This window comes from Trachypithecus francoisi, unplaced genomic scaffold (genome assembly GCF_009764315.1).
Source record: "Trachypithecus francoisi isolate TF-2019V2 unplaced genomic scaffold, Tfra_2.0 Lachesis_group0, whole genome shotgun sequence".
NCBI classification, from domain to species: domain Eukaryota; kingdom Metazoa; phylum Chordata; class Mammalia; order Primates; family Cercopithecidae; genus Trachypithecus; species Trachypithecus francoisi.
In genome coordinates this window covers 150,167,005-150,190,285 of record NW_022681453.1, presented here as the reverse complement: position 1 = coordinate 150,190,285, position 23,281 = coordinate 150,167,005, and the positions used below count along the sequence as shown (strand labels likewise).

Sequence of the window (23,281 nt, the reverse complement as noted above, 5' to 3'; positions counted from 1 at the left end):
CAGAAGCCTCGGAATTAAGCCAGAAAAAAATGTACAAATATGTGATATACTAAAAAAAAAAAAAAAAAAAAAAAAAAAGACAATTTTCCCAGCCAGCAAGAATCCCAGAAGTGTTAGATCCCTCACACAGATCACAGACCCCACAGACACCTGCAACTTGAGCTCCGAATGTCACTTACCCTATGACGATGCAGGAGATAGCAGTTCCCAAGAAGGCATATGTTAAAATAGATCCTAAGTTTTGAAAAAAGTGTCTCTAGGGAGAAAAAAAAAAAATGCTTAATAGAGTACATCAGAATTTTCTCTTAGTACAATAGAAAATAAAATAAATGTATGCAGCTCACAGATCCCTCACTGTTTAGGCAAGTTTTGGTTTTGGAGCCTCATTCCTGGCCTTATTGTGCTAATAGGGACTTAACTGATTTTCATTGCAAAGGACTGGGGGGAAAAGGCAAGAAACAGAAAAAAAAAAAAACCACTGGAAGATGAGTAGGTAGGGATGAGAGAGGCAATTCCCAGAACTGGCTGGACCTGAGAGGGAAGGAAGGAACTGTACAATGTCTATGCCGGAATTGGGGCAATAAGGAAGATAGTTTTCATGAAGTTTCATTGTAAATGCAACTCCTTTAGCATTAAAACAAACAAACAAACAAAAACCATTCTAAGAGTTTTTTTTGTTTTTTTTTTGAGGCGGAGTCTCGCTCTGTCGCCCGGACTAGAGTGCAGTGGCCAGATCTCAGCTCACTGCAAGCTCCGCCTCCCGGGTTTACGCCATTCTCCTGCCTCAGCCTCCCGAGTAGCTGGGACTACAGGCGCCCGCCACCTCGCCCAGCTAGTTTTTTTTTGTATTTTTAGTAGAGACGGGGTTTCACCGTGTTAGCCAGGATGGTCTTGATCTCCTGACCTCGTGATCCGCCCATCTCGGCCTCCCAAAGTGCTGGGATTACAGGCTTGAGCCACCGCGCCCGGCCTATTCTAAGAGTTTTAAGTTGCCTTTTGATTTTACTGGATCTCTGACTTCTCTTATGTCTTCCAAATGTGATGAAAATAAACTTTAAAAATCTACAACAGCCTGCTCATGCCTGTAATTACAGCAATTTGGGAGGCTGAAGGAAGGAAGATCATTTGAGTACAGGAGGTCGAAGCTGCTTTGAGCTATAATTGTGTCTGGGCAAAAGAGGGAGACCGTGTCTCCAAAACAAAACAAAACAAAACAAATCCCCCAACTTACAGCAATTCACTTTATTTTAACGAGTGAGCCACAAAATGATGCTTAGTATTGGGACTGGCAGTGAGGAAGGGTGACCTGAACAAATCCAGCCTTCTACATTTTTTCAACTGCTTGTTTAGGGAAAACTCCATGCCAAGTTTTTGAGTGGGATCTAAGGAGCCAGACCTGACAGCAAGAGGGAGCCTGGAGTATACACAAGAAAATCAGGTCTGTAGTGAACAAGCTGCCTGGTTGCTGAAAATGACTGGTCAAGGGGAGGAAAGCCCCAGGAATCTCCTAGAGTGGGAACTGAGCCGCAGAAGAGCAGTTACATCATCTCTGCCTCTCAAAAACCATGTAGGCTGGAGCCTCACTCTGTGGCTCAGGGGATGCCAGTACTTAAACTATTATGAGAATTACTAATGTACAAAATGTGCATAGTCAGGCTGTGCCCAAATATTGTTGGACAAGTGCATAGAAACTGCAAAACTGGACTTTCCTCTCTATGAGCATCAACAGTATTCTTGAGTTTTCACTTGAAAGGATAAACCCAATGTTAATTAATAACCAAAGTCTTTGGTTACAATCATCCAGAATAATGCTGTCCAATAGAAATATAATGCAAGCCACATATTTAAAAATTTTTTTATTTTCTAGTAGCTACATTAAAATGTTTTTAAAAGACGAAATATGTTTTGATAATGTTTTGTTTAATCCAATCTATCCAAAATACTAACATTTCTACATGAAATCAATATAAAACATTATGGAAATATCTACACTTTTAATAAATAAAAAGTCTTTAAAATCCAGTGTGTATTTTACACTTAAAGAACATCTCGATTCAGACGAGTTGCATTTCAAGAGCTAAATAGTTACATGTGGCTAATGGCCTATATTCAACAGAGTAGGTTTAGAAGAAGTCTAGAATTCTAAGCGTGTCAGGTTTGAATCTGCATCACAAATCTAAGATAATGATACTCTGAGCAATTAGAGAAGCCCATAAAAATAACAGTTTCTCATTAGTGCTGGTAAAATTCTCTACTTAATGATAAAAGAAGAAAATGATCACTATATATTTACCTTCTTTAGACTATATCCTGCATGAAATATAATTGGTGGCAGTAAAACATTGAAGAAGATTTCTGGATCAAATGTCATCTGCCGGAAAGGAAAAAAAGGATAGTTAGAATGATGCTCCTTTGGGTCATTAAAAAAATATGTTTCAAAAACCAGTTATAATTGCTTTTGCTAAGCCTGTATGAGGCATACTAACTATTAACTTGACAGAGATAAAGGTAGGAAAAAATACAAATTTGGAAATTCATAAATATAGTATAACTGTAGCTTCTAAATGTAAAATCTACATACTTCCACACTATAGCTAACAACAACAACAACAACAACAACAAAAACTCAGTGAAATCTCTTTGGGAAAAATGTCTTATTGTGATTATCCATTTTTCATATTTTAATTTATATTTACATACATATATACATATATGTGTATATATGTACATATATGTGTATATATGTGTGTGTACACATATGTGTATATATGTGTGTGTACATATATATATATAGGCTTCTGACAAGGACTTATTTAAAGTTTTCCCCAAATAAAACATTTTTGGAAATTGGGTCTTCGCTTTCCCTATTTTGTCCCATTCCAAAATTTAAAACATTTTCCAGACTCCATGGAAGAACACACTTGAACTTGAAGATGGATTTTTCTAGTATTTGTTTATTGAGTTTTACTTAAATGTTAAAATAAACTTGGCCACAAAGCAAGCATGACTTGGTATGAAGCACAGTGAAATTGTCAGGCCTCTGGGCCCAAGTTAAGCCATTATATCCCCTGTGATCTGCACGTGTATGTCCAGATGGCCTGACGCAAGTGAAGAATCACAAAAGAAGTGAAAATGGCCTGTTCCTGCCTTAACTGATGACATTACCTTGTGAAATTCCTTATCCTGGCTCATCCTGGCTCAAAAGCTCCCTGACTGAGCACCTTGTGTCCCCCGCCCCTACCCGCCAGAGAACAACTTTGACAGAGAACAAATTTTCCACTACCTACCCAAATCCTATAAAACGGCCCCATCCCTAGCTCCCTTCGCTAACTCTCTTCTCGGACTCAGCCCGCCTGCACCCAGGTGAAATAAACAGCCATGTTGCTCACACAAAGCCTGTTTGGTGGTCTCTTCACAAGGACACACGTGAAATTTGGTGCTGTGACTCAGATTGGGGGACCTCCCTTGGGAGATCAATCCCCTGTCCTCCTGCTCTTTGCTCTATGAGAAAGGTCCACCTGCGACCTCTGGTCCTCAGACTAACCAGCCCAAGGAACATCTCACCAATTTTAAATGGGGTAAGCAGCCTTTCTTCACTCTCTTCTCCAACATCTCTCACTATCCCTCAACCTCTTTCTCCTTTCAATCTTGGCGCCACACTTCAATCTCTCCCTTCTCTTAATTTCAGTTCCTTTCCTTTTCTGGTAGAGACAAAGGAGACACATTTTATGCATGGACCCAAAACTCTGGTGCCGGTCACGGACTTGGGAAGACAGTCTTCCCTTGGGGTTTAATCACTGTGGGGATGCCTGCTTGATTATTCACCCACATTCCATTGGTGTCCAGTCACTGCAGGGATGCCTGCCTTGGTCATTCACTCACACTCCCTTGGTGGCAAGTCAATTGCGGGGACACCTGCTTTGGCTGCTCACCCACATAGCAGCCCAGTGCTGTTCCCCACCCCCTTCTCCGTGTCTCTACCCTTCTCTTTAAACTTGCCTCTTTCACTATAGGCAACCCTCCACCTTCCATTCCTCCTTCTTCTCCCTTAGCCTGTGTTCTCAAGAACTTAAAACCTCTTCAACTCTTGCCTGACCTAAAATCTAAGCATCTTATTTTCTTCTGCAACACCGCTTGACCCCAGTACAAACTCGACAGTGGTTCCAACCAGCCAGAAAATGGCACTTTCAATTTTTCCATCCTACAAGATCTAGATAATTCTTGTTGTAAAATTACAAGGGCAAACGGTCTGTGGTGCCTGACGTCCAGGCATTCTTTTACACATCGGTCCCTCCCTACTCTCTGTTCCCAATGCAACTCATCCCAATTCTTGCTCCTTTCCCTCGTGCCTGTCCCCTCAGTCCCAACCCCACGTGTTGCTGAGTCTTTCCAACATTCCTTTTCTACAGACCCATCTGACCTCTTCCCTCCTCCCCAGGCTGCTCCTCGCCAGGTGGAGCCAGGTCCCAATTCTTCCTCAGCCTCCGCTTCTCCACCCTATAATCCTTTTATCACCTCCCCTCCTCACACCTGGTCTGGCTTACAGTTTTGTTCTGCCACTAGCCTTCTCTCACCTGCCCAGCAATTTCCTCTTAAAAAGGTGACTGGAGTTAAAGGCATAGTCAAGGTTAATGCTCCTTTTTCTTTATCTGACCTCTCCTAAATCAGTTAGCATTTAGGCTCTTTTTCATCAAATATAAAAACCCAGCCCAGTCCATGGCCTGTTTGGCAACAACCCTTAGACACTTTACTGCCCTAGGCCTACAGGGGCCAGAAGGCCGTCTTATTCTCAATATGCATTTTATTACCCAGTCCTCTCCCAACATTAAATAAAGCTCCAAAAATTAAATTCCAGCCCTGAAACCCCACAACAGGACTTAATTAACCTCACTTTCAAGGTGTACAATAGTAGAGTAAAGGCAGCCAAGTAGCAATGTATTTCTGAGTTTGCAATTCCTTACCTCCACTGTGAGACAAACCCCAGCCACATCTGCAGCACACAAGAACTCCAAATGCCTTAACTGCAGCTGCCAGAGGTTCCTCCAGAACCTCCTCTCCCATGAGCTTGCTGCAAGTGCCAGAAATCTGGCTACTGGGCCAAGGAATGCCGGCAGCCCAGGATTCCTCCTAAGCTGTGTCCCATCTGTGTGGGACCCCACTGGAAATTGGACTGTTCAGCTCACCGGCAGCCACTCCCAGAGCCCCTGGAACTCTGGCCCAAGGCTCTCTGGCTGACTCCTTCCCAGATCTTCTTGGCTCAGCGGCTGAAGATTGATGCTGCCCAATCACCTCGGAAGCCCCCTAGACCATCATGGACGCTGAGCTTTGGGTAACTCTCACACTGGAGGGTAAGTTTGTCCCCTTCTTAATCAATACAGAGGCTACCCACTCCACATTACCTTCTTTTCAAGGGCCCGTTTCCTTTGCCTCCATAACTGTTGTGGGTATTGACGGCCAGGCTTCTAAACCTCTTAAAACTCCCCAACTCTGGTGCCAACTTAGACGATACTCTTTTAAGCACTTTTTATTTATTTATTTATTTATTTATTTATTTATTTATTGAGACGGAGTCTCGCTCTGTCACCCAGGCTGGAGTGCAATGGCGCGATCTCGGCTCACTGCAAGCTCCGCCTCCCGGGTTTACGCCATTCTCCTGCCTCAGCCTCCTGAGTAGCTGGGACTACAGGCGCCCGCCATCTCGCCCGGCTAATTTTTTGTATTTTTTAGTAGAGACGGGGTTTCACCGTGTTAGCCAGGATGGTCTCGATCTCCTGACCTCGTGATCCACCCGTCTCGGCCTCCCAAAGTGCTGGGATTACAGGCTTGAGCCACCGCGCCCGGCCAGCACTCCTTTTTAGTTATCCCCATCTGCCCAGCTCCCTTATTAGGTCAAGACATCTTAACTAAATTATCTGCTTCCCTGACTATTCCTGGACTACAGCCACACCTCATTGCTGCCTTTTCCCCAGTTCAAAGCCTCCTTCGCATCCTCTGCTTGTATCTCCTCACCTTAATCCACAGGTATGGGACACCTCTACTTCCTCCTTGGTGATCAATTATGCACCCTTTATCATCCCATTAAAACCTAATCACCCTTACCCTGCTCAACACCAATGTGCCATCCCACAGCATGCTTTAAAAGGAGTAAAGCCTGTTATCACTGGCCTGTTACAGCATGACCTTTTAAAGCCTATAAAGTCTCCTTACGATTTCCCCATTTTACCTCTCCAAAAAGTGGACAAGTCTTACAAGTTAGTTCAGGATCTGCACCTTATCAACCAAATTATTTTACTTATCTACCCTGTGGTGACAAACCCATATATCTTTTGTCTTCAATACCTTCCTCCATAACTCACTATTCCACTCTTGATCTTAAAAATGCTTTTTTCACTATTCCCCTGCACCCCTCGTCCCAGCCTCTCTTTGCTTTTACCTGGACTGACCCTGACACTCATCAGTTCCAGCAGCTTACTGGGACTGTGCTGCCGCAAGGCTTCAGGGACAGCCCTCATTACTTCACCCAAGCTCTTTCTCATGATTTACTTTCTTTCCACCCCTCTGCTTCTCACCTTATTCAATATATTGATGACCTTCTACTTTGTAGCCCCTCCTTTGAATCTTCCTAATGAGACACCCTCCTGCTCCTTTAACATTTATTCTCCAAAGGATATCAGGTAACCCCCTCCAAAGCTCAAATTTCTTCTCCATCTGTTACCTACCTTGGTGTAATTCTTCATAAAAACACATGTGTTCTCACTGCCGATCGTGTCTGACTGTTTCTCAAACCCCAACCCCTACAAAACAATGACTCCTTTCCTTCTTAGGCATGGTTGGATACTTTTGCCTTTGGATACTTGGTTTTGCCATCCTAACAAAACCATTATATAAACTCACAAAAGGAAACCTAGCTGACCCCATAGATCCTAAATCCTTTCCCCACTCCTTTTTCCATTCCCTGAAGACAGCTTTAGAGACTGCTCCCACACTAGCTCTCCCTAACTCATCCCAACCCTTTTCATTACACAAAGCCAAAGTGCAGGACTGTGCAGCCAGAATTCTTACATAATGACCGGGACTGCACCCTGAGGCCTTTTTGTCCAAACAATTTGATCTTCCTGTTTTAGGTTGGTCATTATGTCTCCGTGCAGCAGCTGCCACAGCCCTAATATTTTTAGAGGCCCTCAAAAATCACAAACTATGCTCAACTCACTCTCTACAGCTCTCATAACTTCCAAAATCTATTTTCTTCCTCACACCTGACACATATACTTTCTGCTCACTGGCTCCTTCAGCTATACTCACTTTTTGAGTCTCCCACAATTACCATTGTTCCTGGCCTGGACTTCAATCCGGCCTCCCACATTATTCTGGATACCATGCCTGACCCCCATGACTGTATCTGTCTGATCCACCTGACATTCACCCCATTTCTCCATATTTCCTTCTTTCTTGTTCCTCACCCTGATCACATTTGACTTATTGATGCAGCTGCACCGGGCGTCATCGCCACTCGCCAGCAAAGGCAGGCTATGCTATAGTATCTTCTGCGTCTGTCATTGAGGCTACCGCTCTGCCCCGTACCACTAACTCTCAGCAAGCTGAACTCATTGCGTTAATTTGGGCCCTCACTCTTGCAAAGGGACTATGCATCAATATTTATACTGACTCTAAATATGCCTTCCATATCCTGCACCACCATGTTGTTATATATGTTGAAAGAGGTTTCCTCACTACACAAGGGTCCTCCATCATTAATGCCTTTTTAATAAAAACTCTTCTCGAGGCTGCTTTACTTCCAAAGGAAGCTGGAGTTATTCACTGCAAGGGCCATCAAAAAGGCATCAGATCCCATTGCTCTAGGCAACGACTATGCTGATAACGTTGCTAAAGATGCAGCTAGCATTCCAACTTCTGTCCCTCACAGCCAGTTTTTCTCCTTCTCATCAGTCACTCCCACCTATATCCCCACTGAAACTTCCACCTATCAGTCTCTTCCCACACAAGGCAAATGGTTCTTGGACCAAGGAAAGTATCTCCTTCCAGCCTCACAGGCCCATTCTATTCTGTCGTCACTTCATAACCTCTTCCATGTAGGTTACAAGCCACTAGCCTGCCTCTTAGAACCTTTCATTTCCTTTCCATTGTGGAAATCTATCCTCAGGGAAATCACTTCTCAGTGTTCCATCTACTACCCCTCAGGGATTGTTCAGGACCCCTCCCTTCCCTACACATCAAGCTCGGGCATTTGCCCCTGTCCAGGACTGACAAATTGACTTTGCTCACGTGCCCTGAGTCAGGAAACTAAAATACCTCTTAGTCTGGGTAGACACTTTCATTGGATGGGTAGAGGCCTTTCCTACAGGGTCTGAGAAGGCCACCGTGGTCATTTCTTCCCTTCTGTCAGGTGTAATTCCTCGGTTTAGCCTTCCCACCTCTATACAGTCCGATAATGGACTGGCCTTTACTAGTCAAATCACCCAAGCAGTTTCTCAGGCTCTTGGTATTCAGTGGAACCTTTATAACCCTTAGCATCCTCAATCTTCAGGAAAGGTAGAGCGGACTAATGGTCTTTTAAAGACATACCTCACCAAGCTCAGCCTCCAACTTAAAAAGGACTGGACAGTACTTTTACCTCTTGCCCTTCTCAGAATTAGAGCCTGTCCTTCAGATGCTACAGGGTACAGTCCATTTGAACTTTTATATGGACCCACTTTCTTGCTTGGCCCCAACCTCATCCTAGACACCAGCCCTCTAGGCAACTATCTTCCAGTCCCCCAGCAGGCTAGACAGGAAATTCACCAGGCTGCTAATCTTCTCTTGCCTACTCCAGATTCCCAGCCGTATGAAGACAGCCTAGCTGGATGATCAGTTCTTGTTAAGAATCTGACCCCTCAAACTCTACAACCTCAATGGACTGGACCCTACTTAGTCATCTATAGTACCCCAACTGCCGTCTGCCTGCAGGATCCTCCCCACTGGGTTCACTATTCCGGAATAAAACTGTATCCGTCAGCCAGCCAGCCTAATCTCTCCTCTTCCTCCTGAAAGTCGCAAGTACTCTCACTTACTTCCCTTAAACTCACTCGCATTTCTGAAAAACAGTAATAACCCTTATGAGCCTAATACATCCCTTTATTCTATTAGATCTATTCATGCTTACCCTACTTTTTGCAACAGGGCTTTACATAGTCACCTCTACTACTTGAACTGAACCCCCAAAACTAGTCATCTCTACTATCTTCTGTCTAGTCATACTCCTATTCATCATTCTCAACTACTCATAAATGCCCTACTGTTGCTTATACTGCTGGTTTACACTATTTTTCCCAGCCATCACAGCTGTTATCTCCTGGTGCTATTCCCAAACCACCACTCTTAACTCCCTCTTAGAGTGGACAGATGATCTTTGCTGGCAGGGCACCCTCCAATACTTTCACCCTGATGAAATTCTATTATTTACTTTTATACTCACTCTTGTTCTCATTCCCATCCTTATGCCACCCTCTACCTCTCCCCAGCTATCTTCACCACACTATCAACCTTACTCACTCTCTCCTAGCCGTTTCTAATCCCTCCTTAGTGAACAATTGCTGGCTTTGCATTTCCCTTTCTTCCAGCACCTACACAGTTGTCCCTGCCTTACATACAGACTGGGCAACATCTTCTGTCTCCCTACACCTCCGAGCTTCCTTTAACAGCCCTCACCTTTACCCTCCTGAAGAACTCATTTACTTTCTAGACAGGTCCAGTAAGACCTCCCCAGACATTTCACATCAGCAAGCTGCTGCCCTCCTCCACACTCACTTAAAAAGCCTTTCTCCTTATACCAACTCTACTCCCCCCATATTTGGACCCCTCACAACACAAACTACTATTCCTGTGGCCACTCCTATATGTACCTCTTGGCAAAGACCTACTGGAATTCCCCTGGGTAACGTTTCACCTTCTCGATGTTCCTTCACTCTTCATCTCCAAAGCCCAACTACACACATCACTGAAACAATTGGAACCTTCCAGCTCTGTATTACAGATAAGCCTTCTATCAATACTGGCAAACTTAAAAACATTAACAATAATTATTGCTTAGGAGGACACCGTGTATTTCACTCTGTCCTTGGGTACCTGCCCCTTGAATGTCAGACTCTCCTCCCAGGCCCTCTTCTTGTTTACTTATACCCAGCCCCATAAATAACAGTGAAAGGTTGCTTGTAGATACTCAACGTTTTCTCATACACCATGAAAATTGAACCTCCTCCTCTATGCAGTTACCCCATCAGTCCCCATTACAACCTCTGACGGCTGCCGCCCTAGCTGGATCCCTAGGAGTCTGGGTCCAAGACACTCTTTCAGCACTCCTCATCTTTTTACTTTGCATTTCCAGTTTTGCTTTGCACAAGGTCTCTTTTTCCTCTGTGGATCCTCTACCTACATGTGTCTACCTGCTGCTAATCGGACAGGCACATGCACATTAGTTTTCCTTACTCCCAAAATTCAGTTTGCAGATGGAACTGAAGAGCTCCCTGTTCCCCTCATGACACCGACATGACAAAAAAGTTATTCCAGTAATTCCCTTGCTTGTCGGTTTAGGACTTTCTGCCTCCACTATTGCTCTCAGTACTGGAATAGCAGGCATTTCAATCTCTGTCATGACCTTCTGTAGCCTGTCTAATGACTTCTTTGCTAGCATCACAGACATATCACAAACTATCAGTCCTCCAGGTCCAAGTTGACTCTTTAGCTGCAGTTTTCCTTCAAAACCACCAAGGCCATGACTTACTCACTGCTAAAAGGGAGGACTCTGTAAATTTTTAAATGCAGAGTGTTGTTTTTACCTAAATCTGGCCTGGTATATGACAACATAAAAAAACTCAAGGACAGAGCCCAAAAACTCACCAACCAAGCAAATAATTATGCTGAACCCCCTTGGGCACTCTCTAATTGGATGTCCTGGGTCCTCCCAATTCTTAGTCCTTTAATACCTATTTTTCTCTTTCTTTTATTAGGACCTTGTATCTTCCGTTTAGTTTCTCAATTCATCCAAGACCATATCCAGGCCATCACCAATCATTGTATACGACAAATGCTCCTTCTAACAAACCGACAATATCACCCCTTGCCACAGAATCCTCCTTCAATTTGACCTTTCCTAGTCTAGGTTCCCACGATGCCCCAATCCCACTTGAAGCAGCCCTGATAAACATCACTCCATGCCACCCCCCAAAAAATTTTTGCAGTCCCAACACTTCAATATTCTTTTATGTTATTTTTCTTATTAATATAAGAAGGCAGGACTGTCAGGCCTCTGAGCCCAAGCTAAGCCATCATATCCCCTGTGACCTGCACGTATATACATCCAGATGGCCCCAAGTAAGGGAAGAATCACAAAAGAAGTGAAAATGGCTGGTTCCTGCCTTAACTGATGATATTCCACCACAAAAGAAGTGAAAATGGCCTGTTCCTGCCTTAACTGATGACATTACCTTGTGAAATTCCTTATCCTGGCTTATTCTGGCTCAAAAGCTCCCCCACTGAACACCTTGTGTCTTCCGCCCCTACCCGCCAGAGAACAACCCCCTTTGACTGTAATTTTCCACTACCTACCCAAATCCTATAAAATGGCCCCATCCCTATCTCCCTTTGCTGACTCTCTTTTCGGACTCAGACTGCCTGCACCCAGGTGACTAAAAAGCTTTATTGAGCACACAAAGCCTGTTTGGTGGCCTCTTCACAGGGACGCGAGTGAAAGAAATGATGTGGAAATTCGTGAATCCAATATCTATCTGCTCTTTGCTGGGAAATCTGAAAATAAAAACTCACTTGATCTCTAAAACTTTCCTGGACTTATTCTCTGATTTCCCTACTTCTCTTTATCCTTTATTCTTTTCCCTCCCTCTTCCCACATCCCCTACCCCCTGCCCCCCACCCGCACACACAGGCATTCATTATTTTACCATTAAGGGCTTCTCACCATTAGACTCCTCATCAAAATCAAATGTATGGGTTTCACAACTCTAATTCACAATTTTCTTCCCCTTTTAAGCCTGAATTCTTACTCATCTCTCAATCTGCTTCTCAAAAGTTAATTCCCTGTGATATCTGCCTGATTTGCCATTTCAAACCAGCCACTCTGTTCTGTGCTTTTTCAGCACTTTGGCCCCTCTTTTGTGGCATCTGTGTTTCATCGCATACTTTGATGATTATTGGTTTGTATTTGACTGTTTCTCCATTAAATTAAGATCATATCAAGGATCACAGTGATGCCTTAGTCTGCATTGCCTTCTCCTCTGCCAGTGCCTAGCACAATGCTCAGTATATATTTGCTCAACTGGAGGAAAAAAACACTTATTTTTGAGAGTCAAATATATTAAAATAGAATGAATTATACCCACATCACAGGTAAGGATTTTTAAATTAAAAATTTTTTAAAGCCAAAGGACAAATTTTGTATATTTTCACTCATTTCTGTAGCTAAAAGTAGAAACAATTGAAGTCATGGAGAGAAAGAGTAAGTAGAATGATGGTTACCAGAGGCTGGGAAGGGTATTATGGGGTGGGGGTGGGGGGCAAGTGGGGATTATGAATGGGTACAAAACATAGTTATATAGAACGAATAAGATCTAGTATTTGAGAGCACAACAAGGTACTTAGAGTCAACAATAACTTACTGTACATTTAAAAATAACTAAAAGAGTATGATTGGAATGTGTATAGCACAAAAAAATAATAAATGCTTGAGGAGATGGATACCTTCACCACTGAAAATTTTAAAAGCCTCTCTTGGCTTCATGTTTTACCCTGGGCCTAGTTGGGCATTGTCAGAGCCTCCCTTCACCCTTCCTCATACTGGCTCTCTGAGGAAGTGAAATTTGAACTGAGATGCAAAGGCAGAAAAGTGACAAAAACAGGAGATGAGTGGAGGAAAGAGGATCCCAGCCAGAGCATAACAGGCACAGAGATCTGAGGTAGAAAACAGTTGTGTGTAGGCTGGATGCAGTGGCTCTTGCCTGTAATCCCAGCACTTTGGGAGGCTAAGGAGTGTGGATCACTTGAGGCCACAAGTTCAAGACCAGCCTGGCCAACACGGTGAAACCCCGTCTCTACTAAAAATACAAAAATTAGCCGGGCGTGGTGGCTTATGCCTGTGATCCCAGCTACTCTAGAGGCTGAGGCAGGAGAATCGCTTGATCCCCTGGGGAGGCGGAGGTTGCAGTGAGCCGAGATGGCGCCACTGCACTCCAGTCTGGGCAACAGAATGAGACTCTGTCTTTAAAAAAAAAAGAAAAATAAAAGAAAACAGCTGCTATGTTCAGAAACTCAAAGGCCAGAGGGGCTGGATGGAGTGGGCAAAGGCCACAGCATGGGGTGATGGGGCTGAAGAAGAACAAAGTGGAATTGGGCAGCACTGGGAGTTGGTCCCAAATGGAGAAGGTGCCAGTAGAGGGCTGGGTGGGGATGAGAAAACACCTCGGTGCTTTAAGAAAGTCACTTGGGTGGCTGCTGCAGAATCGCGGTGAGAGAGGATGGTGGCCTGGAGTTGGGGAGATAAGGCAGTACCCAAGTATATTGGGGAGGCAGAATGAGCAGTCAACAAGTTAGGTGTTGGGGATAACAGGAAAGGGAGAAATGACTTGTAGGTTTTTTACTTAGGTAGTAAGAAAGCCTAAAGGTCAAATGCCTGCTAAATCATAGCTGCTCATTAAACGTTGGTTTCCTTTCACTAGCACATATTCCATATGTCTAGAAAAATTATATTACTTACATTATGAATCAGACATGATTAAACTTCAGCCATTTCTTTTGTTATACTAGCTGATTCAGAAACCTGAGTAAAAAACTTTGGACTGCAACAATCGACTCAGAAGCTGAAAACGATGATCTCTGCTCATCATATATTTAAAACCAATGTATTACATTAATTTCTTTTCAGAAAATCAATCTAATTCTACTAGGTTTTGTATTTTATAATTGATTCTGGGCTCTTAGTACATTTGACTTTTGGTGTACAAAGCTTGTAATTATCTTTCGAAGAGAAGCACCAATGTTTTGATTCTGTTTTTACCTCACAGACCTCTGGCTTTTAATATATGAAAACGAGGCACTGGCCGGGCGCGGTGGCTCAAGCCTGTAATCCCAGCACTTTGGGAGGCCGAGACGGGCGGATCACGAGGTCAGGAGATCGAGACCATCCTGGCTAATACGGTGAAACCCCGTCTCTACTAAAAATACAAAAACTAGCCGGGCGAGGTGGCGGGCGCCTGTAGTCCCAGCTACTCGGGAGGCTGAGGCAGGAGAATGGCGGAAACCCGGGAGGCGGAGCTTGCAGTGAGCTGAGATCTGGCCACTGCACTCCAGTCTGGGCGACAGAGCGAGACTCCGCCTCAAAAAAAAAAAAAAAAAAGAAAACGAGGCACTAAAGAGAAAAACAAATCATTTTATTTCATGATCTAGGTTCCTTCTGTTATATCAATTACTTGGAGTAGCGTTTAAGGGCATGGACACTCAGAGCCAAGCTTCCTGGGTTCAAATCCTAAGCTCCTTGACTTGGACAGCTATTTAACCTCTCTGTCCTTCAGTTTTCTCATCTTTGCAATAGACATAATAGTGTGGTACCTAATTCTAAGATGTTATAAGAATTAAATGAATTAATATTTGTAAAGCCCTCAAAGCATTGCCTGATATCTAGTAAGCATATTTTATTTATTATAAAAGAAAATAAAATATTTGAATGAATATGTTCAAATTATAGCATTTGAAGAAACTGCCCTATTGGCAGAAACTCCTAAAGGTTACACAACTATGCAAAATTTGAGGAAAGATCTTAATTTTTCATCTAAGTTAATTCCCTTTCTAAGAGTATCAGGAACACCATTATTGATCTATTTTTATGAGGATTCTTTGAAAACCTATCAATGCATATTTGAAAGTTTTTAGCATAGAGATGTATTTCTGAATGCCTGAGGGATGAAGCAGTACAGCTGTGATCATCTGGAAGAGAGAAACACAGTGGCACAACCTCCTGGACAGAAAATCCCTTGCCTCAGCAGTTTTCCTGCAAAAATCGGGTTAATCACTCAACCAGAACATTTCAATGATGAGAATGCTCCACTCCCTGCATGCAGGTTAACTAATATGCTATTGAATTATATTTTCTGGAGCAGCCAGATGAAACTGGCAGGCTGAGAATGGCATGCAGCATGCGAGGATTTATTTGTATATACAAAACAGATTTGTGTTCTTTTCAGACTTGCTGTAAGCTTAGGAACTGCTAAATCAGAGTTCTGGGAGTAAGTCCAAACCCAGACAATTTCTCAGAAATGGCTGGATCTGCTGCTGTACTAACCTCCAGATGGGAATTCCACATGTCATTCTCTCCAGACTTTGTGTTCAAATCATGGCCTTGGAGGTGGGGTTGTTTTTAAGGCCCAAACAGTTAAACAGAAATTATTGTAACATGAAGAGAAAAAAAATCCAAGCAAGGGATGGGTGAGAAGAGCAGAAAGCTAACAATATTCCAACTTAAGCCTTTCATTAGTCTAAGATACAAATCTTATAGACAAGCACTGCCTACTAGAACTTTTTGTGATGGTGGAAATGTTCTTTCTTGTACTACACAATATGGTGGCCACTAGCCACATGAGCCGTTGAGCACTTGAACAGTAGCTAGTGCAAATGAGGGACTGAATTTCTAATTTTAACACTGGTGGCTAGTGGCAATTGGAGAGTACATTTACTAGAATTTAAAATTTACACCATTTCCTTTTTAGATGTTCTGTCATACTACACAAGGTATGACTAATTTGGAGCAACAGACTTCCAACTCCGAGATGGAAACATTATGTATGTCTTATGAAAGCAGTGAGATTTTTAAATATTAAAATTCAACTCTTAAAGATAATATGGATCAGAGAAAAATAATATGTTCACGAGGATGCAGCATATTTTAAACATTATCTCATACGTGCACCAGTATTTGGCTAGCAATGGCCCAGACATATATTTACAGACATAATCAACTTGAACACTTCCCAGAGTAGAAAGGATATGTACCAAGTTAATTTCCAAGTTCATCAAAAGGTTATAGATACAAAATTCTTTTTGGGTCTGAGTATTAAGGAATCCATTGACTCAGTGTGACTTATCTGGGAAGAAATATCAGTGTTCCACTGAACTACTAAATAAATAATCAGTAAAACAACCATCTTAGTGAGAGATTGTGATTTATATAGTATATTCCTTCCAAAGAGGTCTTTTAAAAACATTGTTTCATCAATTCTGACAACATTCTCAAGTGGTAGCTGGCAAATGCAATTATCCCCATTTTCCAGAGACAGGAGAATAAATTAATGGCTTACCCAGTGGCAATCAATAAGACAGGACTATCACTGGGAATTGGATGTATATGCTTGGACAAATGAAATGTGTGCTTTCCAAGGAAACATGAGGCTAATATAACAATTTTAAGCAAGATTTAGGAGTGTTTAAGAGAAGCTGGAACTAAGAAGTAGGCTTTTGCTATTTTGCAATTGCTGATTTTTTTTTTTTTGGAAAAGTAAAAGTGGTTAACAATAACGTGTTAATCATCTTCAATGCTTTATTCATTAAAAATTTAACAATCCTCTTTTTGCTGCAAAGCACTTGAAGATATATGATAGAGAGACTGACTTCATGAAGGTTATAGTCCAAGGAAGGAAAGACACTGTGTAATTGCATCTTAGGCCCGGGGCTAAGCTGTAATTCAGAGTTTTCTATGACAGGGACACCATTCTGGGCTTGCTGATCCCCCAGGAAACTTTGATGTTGAAGCAGCATATGAGTTGGATTTTGAAAAATGGGTAAGAGTCTATTTGTGGGGCGCTGACGTGCAGAACCATGCTCTTCTGCTTGCCCCAGGGGCAGTGGGCCAGAGTTCCCCAAACCACAAAGAACACCGGTAGCTTCCTGGGGTTTCAGTTACAGTTGGTAGCAAGGAATTTAAAATATTAAAATAAATGCAGATATATGAAAAAGTGAAACTAAAAATCTGTATCCGTTTTTAATACAAATAGAAGACTTCAAAGGAAACATCTTGGCTCAGGCAGCTTTGGGTCACACCTAGGGACAGCTCAAGTGTGTGCATTTCTTTTCCTCTGCCTTAAGTTATGCTTTGGTTTGGAAGAACCAGAGTGAGAGAAAAAAGAAAACTCTCAGAATACCTCATGAAAATACACCACCTACTAATTAGATGACCTTGGTCTATTTACTTAACCTCTCTGAGCCTCAGTTTCCTTATTTATACTATGGGCATGAAAATGCTTACTTGCTAGAGTTGCTTCTGAGAATTATATGTAATAATGAATTTAAAGGGTTCTGCTTGGTACCCAGCCCTATATTTCAAGAAGTGTTCACTGGCCTGGCACAGTGGTTAACACCTGTAATCCCAGCACTTTGGGAGACTGACATGGTTGGATCATTTGAGGCCAGGAGTTCCAGACCAGCCTGGCCAACATGGCAAAAAACAGTCTCCACTAAAAAAAACAACAACAACAACAAAAAAATTAGCCGGGCATGGTGGCACATGCCTGTAATCCCAGCTACTCTGGAGTCTAAGGCACAAGAATCTCATGAACCCAGGAGGCAGAGGTTATAGTGAGCCAGGATTGCATCACTGCACTCCAGGTTGGGTGATAGAGAGAGATCTTGTCTCAAAAAAAAAAAAAAGAAAGAAAGAATTTTAAAAAAGAAGTAAAGAAGTGTTCACTAGATCCGAATCTAAATGAAATAAAATATTAAAGCAATGGCTTGAGAATATGAGGGACAAGAAACACTTGGGGAACAGAAGTAGACAACACTGGGTTCTTAAGGAATAGAGGGGAAGGTAAAGTCCAACAGGAGGATACAACCAAGATTGGGGACCTCTCTCAGACCCACTGGATTTAAACTACATTTACTCAAACTTGTTGACAAAATATTTTACACAAGCAGAATTAAATAATAAAATGCCTACTGGGAATAAAATTTGTATTACTCCTAAGAAGGGTAATTTGGTAATAGCTATCAAAATAGTAACTGTTGATACCATTTGATTCAGTAACACCTCACCTGAGAATTTATCCTGCAGATATGCTTGCACATGTGTGGAATAACACAGTTACAAGAGTATTTATTGCAGATGAAATAATGGAAAAAACAAAGCATTGAGGATGATTGGACCATGGACTAGTTAAATAAATTATGATATAATTCATAAAATGCACCTGTTAGAGAAGCTGAGGAAATTGCTTGCCTATGAAATAATGTGACTGTGCTCTAAAATGTATTGTCAAGTCAAAAGAGGAAGGTGCAGAATGGCATGTCTGGCATGTGTTACAGAAATCTCTATGACCTCACAACATCCATTTCCTTTTTGTCCTGGTCAGACATGTAGACTACATTTCCTTGTAGTCAGGTGGGACCATATGACTGAGTCCAGGCCAACTGAATATGGATGGAAATAATATTTATCACTTCCTAGTCCCTAAAATCCCCCAGATTTTCCATGCTTTCTTTCCTTCCTTCCTTTTTCAGCTCACGTAGAGCATCCAGCAGCAGTTATGAATCCCTAGAGACTAACAGAGACACTAGATTAAAGGAAGTGAGAGCCATGAATGACTCCAGGAGAGGAACCCAGTGCCCCATGATTGACCCAGAAAGCCACACTGGATTGAGACATGCACAAGAAATAAACATTTACTACATTTAGCTGCTGAGATTTGATGGTATTTTATTAAAGTATTTGGCCTATCTTGTGATTTGTGTATTTTTTTAAAGAAGGACATGAAATATTTACCTGTGCATAGAAAGAGTAACTATTGGTTGCTTTGGGGAAGGCTGGGGAGAACTTGGTGGTAGGAAGGGCATTTGGCAGAAGACTTTTCTGTGTGTACCAAGTAATGGACAAGGGGTGACCTTCTTTGTGCTGGTTTCAAATCTATAAATACAGAGGTGACCACTGCTGGGAGCAGTACATGCCAGAATTTTCCCCAATAGGATACAAAGAGAAGTGATAATATTGGGTCAATGAGGCTAAATTGGAAGGAAATTAGGGTTCTAATGAGGGTGCTCATGGCTGAAGAGGACAAGTCTGGGGCTCTGCTAATCCTTGATCCAAGGATGGAAAGATCTATATCTCGTGACACACCTGTAATCCATCAGCACACCAGCCTGGGAGTACTGGAAAGGCTTTAACCGCCCGATCCTGGTCCCAACTTTAATTCACCCCTTTTTAGGGAATAGAGAGTGACTAGTCTGATTGGTGAGTTGGAGAAGAGGAATTAAGTGTGTGCCTCTCAGCCCTCTCCTCTGTTCACATTGGAATAAGCCTGCTTGATGAGTGAATCCCTACTCTCCTCCTCCCATCCTCAAGCTTTATAAGAGCAGAGCCCAGCATGGAGGACAATTCTGTCCAGCTGGGTCTCTCTGGGTGTGTAAGTCTTTCTAATTCTGGTGTAAAGGTGAGCAAGACAGCCCCAGACCAAGCCCCATTATTTTGCATTTTGCTTTTGATCCCCATCTTTCTGATTCCTCAATCTATTTATCCACTGGCTACAACATGAGCTAGGCAAAAGAGACAACAATGAATGAACCCTTCAAGATTCTCACATACTCTTTTGTACTTTTTGAACATCAGGTTATGTGAATGTATTATTTAGTCAAAAATATATATATTTTTAAAGAAGATGTCTGTGCAGATTAGTTTGCAGAGACCTCAAGATTTTCCTGGATGAAGGGAAACCATTGCCAGGCTGCAGTTACCAGAACGAGCACAAGGTAATGATAGTGTGAATGAAGGTGGCTGTGATAGAATGGAAAGAAAGAAACAAGACCAGGAGACATCCATTCACTCAACATGTGTTTTCTTAAAATAAGCCAGGCATATGGCAGGGAGGACTAGCAGGGTTTGTGGGTAAAATAGAGGTAAAAATAGAAAACTCCATAAGGAATCTATGTTTCTGTACCCGGGTGAGTGACTGAGAATATGGCTGGGGAGGAGCTGACTCACCAGGAGCAAGAGGGTCAGAAAGGCTGAGGGCTCATGGAGGCTTCTGCTCACTAAGTTGGAGGTGCCTGTACGCCGCTCGGAAGTATGTGCCTGGTGGCAAAGTCAGGGCCAAGGAGAAATGATCCAGAATCATCGGTATGGAAAAAATGAGTTGATGAGCATAGATGGGATATCTGGGAAGTGAGTACCATAAAAAAGAGCCAAGGATCAAAGACAGAATGCTGGGAGGGGATGCAGTGGCCCCACCAGGGAGAGAGACAACAATCAGAAACAGGAGGGGAATGAAACCCAGGGCTGCAGAAAGCCAGAGAGAGGTGGAGGATGAGAAGGAGCTGCTGCTCCCTCATGCAGTGCTCCTAGGCTTAGCAATACAAACACAGGATGCTGAGTGAAATTGGAACTTCAGACAAACATCAAACACTCTTTCCGAATAATTTCATAATATTGCATTTGAGTCATAATTTTCCCCAATCATTGACTATGTATCCGAAATTCAATAAACAGAAAGAGATGTAAGAATGCAAACCCCTAAAGTGGACCTGTTTTTGCACCTGGCTGAGACAATGGATGGGGAGGAACCGACTCCACCTACCCTGCTCTGATGTCAGCTGCTGAAAAAAGGAGTTTAAGGACCAAGGGAAAATCCTTTGGGTTTCATAATTAGGAAGTGGTTTTTGATCATTTCTGACTGACTTACACCAAGAAGTGGGTACAGGAGGTTAAGGAAAAAAATGAGTGATGGCAAGCTGGGCTCTGGGCCTTTCATGGGGCAGGCTGAGCAGTGGCTTTTTCAGGAACCTGATACATGGCTCTTGGATGAACAGGAGGAACAAGGGAGAGGGGAAATAAAAGGACAAAGGCCACAAAAGGGAAGGAAGGAGGTAGGAGAGGACATCAGGAAACAGAGTGGTAAGGGCCAAAATAATGAAGATGTGCTAAGTTAAGAAAATTAAAGAAGTGATAAGAGCAGCAAAATTATAAATGAATGCTTTTAAAATGGGGAGAAATTTTACTCAAGACATTCAAATCTGTGGACAAGCCCAGTTAGGGGATGGTTTCATAGTAAAAAGCATTTTTCCATTTCTCCAGGTGCTTGCTGAAGAGCCCTCGTACGTGGCAGGCACTTGTCAAAGAAATGGGTCATACCTCGTGCAGACCAACAGCCAGTGCCATTGACAGCTAGGCCATTAGAGGGAGAAGCTGCCTTAGAGGTCACCTAGTTGGGGAGAAGGGTGGCAGTAATGGAAAGTGGGGACAACTGCCTCCTCCATTCCTGTCTTAGCAGTTTTGACTTCATCTGCTTGACACACTGTGAAGTCCTTTCTTTGTTAGATTTTCTTTGAATGAAGGGCTTTTTGCCATTTGAAAAAAAAAAAAAGGTTCAAAACCCTGACCTAGTATTGGCTGGGTGCAGTAGCCCACACCTGTAATCCCAGCTCTTTGGGAGGCTGATGTGGGCAGATCATGAGGTCAAGAGATGGAGACCATCCTGGCCAACATGGTGAAATCCTGTCTCTACTAAAATTACAAAAAAATTATCCCAGCATGGTGGCACACGCCTGTAGTCCCAGCTACTGGGGAGCCTGAGACAGAAGAATCGCTTGAACCTGGGAGGCGGAGGTTACAGTGAGCTGAGATTGCGCCACTGCACTCCAGCCTGGCAACAGAGCAAGACTCCATCTCAAAGACAAACAAACAAACAAAAAACAACAAAACAAAAATCCTGACCTAATATAATCCTCCAGAGAGATGGAGAAACATGTGCAAGGTCCAACTTGTTCAGAGGCAGCACCAAGCTTGGAAATTCTAAACCAGAGACGTTTTTCTCTTATTTTGTGTATGTGCTTAACTTCACCTCAAACAAGTTTTAAATTATATGCTAGAGTTGAAGTTCCTCCTCTTCTCACCCAGCCCCGGAAATAATCAGTGCCCTTTCCTTCCATTACTGTATTTATGTATTTCATATGTGTGTGGTCATAAACCATAATTAGTATTGCTTGTGTGTTTTTACTTTACTATATTTGAGACAGGGTCTTGCTTTGTTGCCCAGGCTGGAGTACAGTGGTGCAATCATAGCTCACTGCAACCTGGAACTCGTGGGCTCAAGTGATCCTTCCATCTAAGCCTCCCAAGTAGCTAGGACCCCCAGGTGCATACCAACACAGCCACCTAATTTTAAAATATTTTTGTATATTTATTTTAAAATTGTATCATAAATACTCTTTTACATTTATTGAATATAAAAGGTATCCTCTTGCCTTTTACATTCAACATAGTTTTTAAGATTTATGTATATTAATATACAAGTGAATCTCATCCATTCACTTAAACTGCTGTGTAATGTTCTATGAGATGAATATATCGTGATTTGATTTTTTTCCCTTCTCTTGTTACCATTACTAGAAATGCTGCAATGTATATTCTTATACTTAAGTCTGTGTATACATGTGAGAGTTTCTCCAAAAGTGAAAATACCTAGAAGTGGGACTGCTGGGGTATGAGGTATATAAACCTTCAACTTTAGTAGGTATCACCAAATCAGAGGGGCTATACCAATTTATACTCCCACAGTAAAGTATAAGAGTATTTCCCCAGATTTTAGCCAATACTTAGTATTGATAAATTTCTAATTTTTAGCAATCTGGTAAGTATGAAATGATATCACATGATCATTTACTTAAAATTTTTCATTACTAATTAAAAGAACATATATTCTTCATTTATTGGCCTTTGTGGTATCTAGTGAATTTTCTGATCTCTTTTACTCAGTATTAGTTTTTCTTATTGATTAGCTCTTAATGTAATCTGGTTACTATTCTGCTTTGGTTATTTAGATTTCAAATACATTCTTCTATTCTCATGATCTCCTTAAGCTTTTAAACTTTGTCTTTTAACTTTGTTGATATTATCTTTTTCATGCAAAAGTTCATTTTAATGTAGTAAAATTTATTCCATTTTTACTTTATTATTTATGCTTTTGGTGATATCTTTAAAAAATATTTTCCTATCCTGATGTCATATATATATTTTTCCTAAAGTTGTATAGTTTGATTTTTACTTAAGTCTCTAATCCATCTCAGATTTATTTGCGATAAGATATGAGATAGAGATCTAATTCTTTTTCTTCCATATTGACAGCCAATTGTCCTAGGAAAATTCATAGGTATTCGGTAATTAATCCTTTTCCCATTGATTTCAGTTGGCTCTTCTGCCACTTTTCAGCACTTTTTCAAAGACCCAGAAGACATTCATTCTAATAAATAT

At 42.0% G+C, this 23,281-nt stretch overlaps 1 protein-coding gene across 1 annotated transcript in view; it reads right to left on the bottom strand.

The window, feature by feature from the left end:
• The window catches only part of SLC9A9 (solute carrier family 9 member A9), a 608,786-nt gene that overhangs the window by 553,675 nt on the left and 31,830 nt on the right, over positions 1-23,281 (bottom strand). Inside the window, exons 3-4 of the mRNA XM_033212402.1 lie at positions 2,294-2,371; positions 180-256 (exon numbers count right to left, since the gene is read on the bottom strand). Of these exons, the coding sequence (XP_033068293.1) occupies positions 180-256; positions 2,294-2,371 (155 nt within the window). The remainder of the gene's footprint in view (positions 1-179; positions 257-2,293; positions 2,372-23,281) is intronic.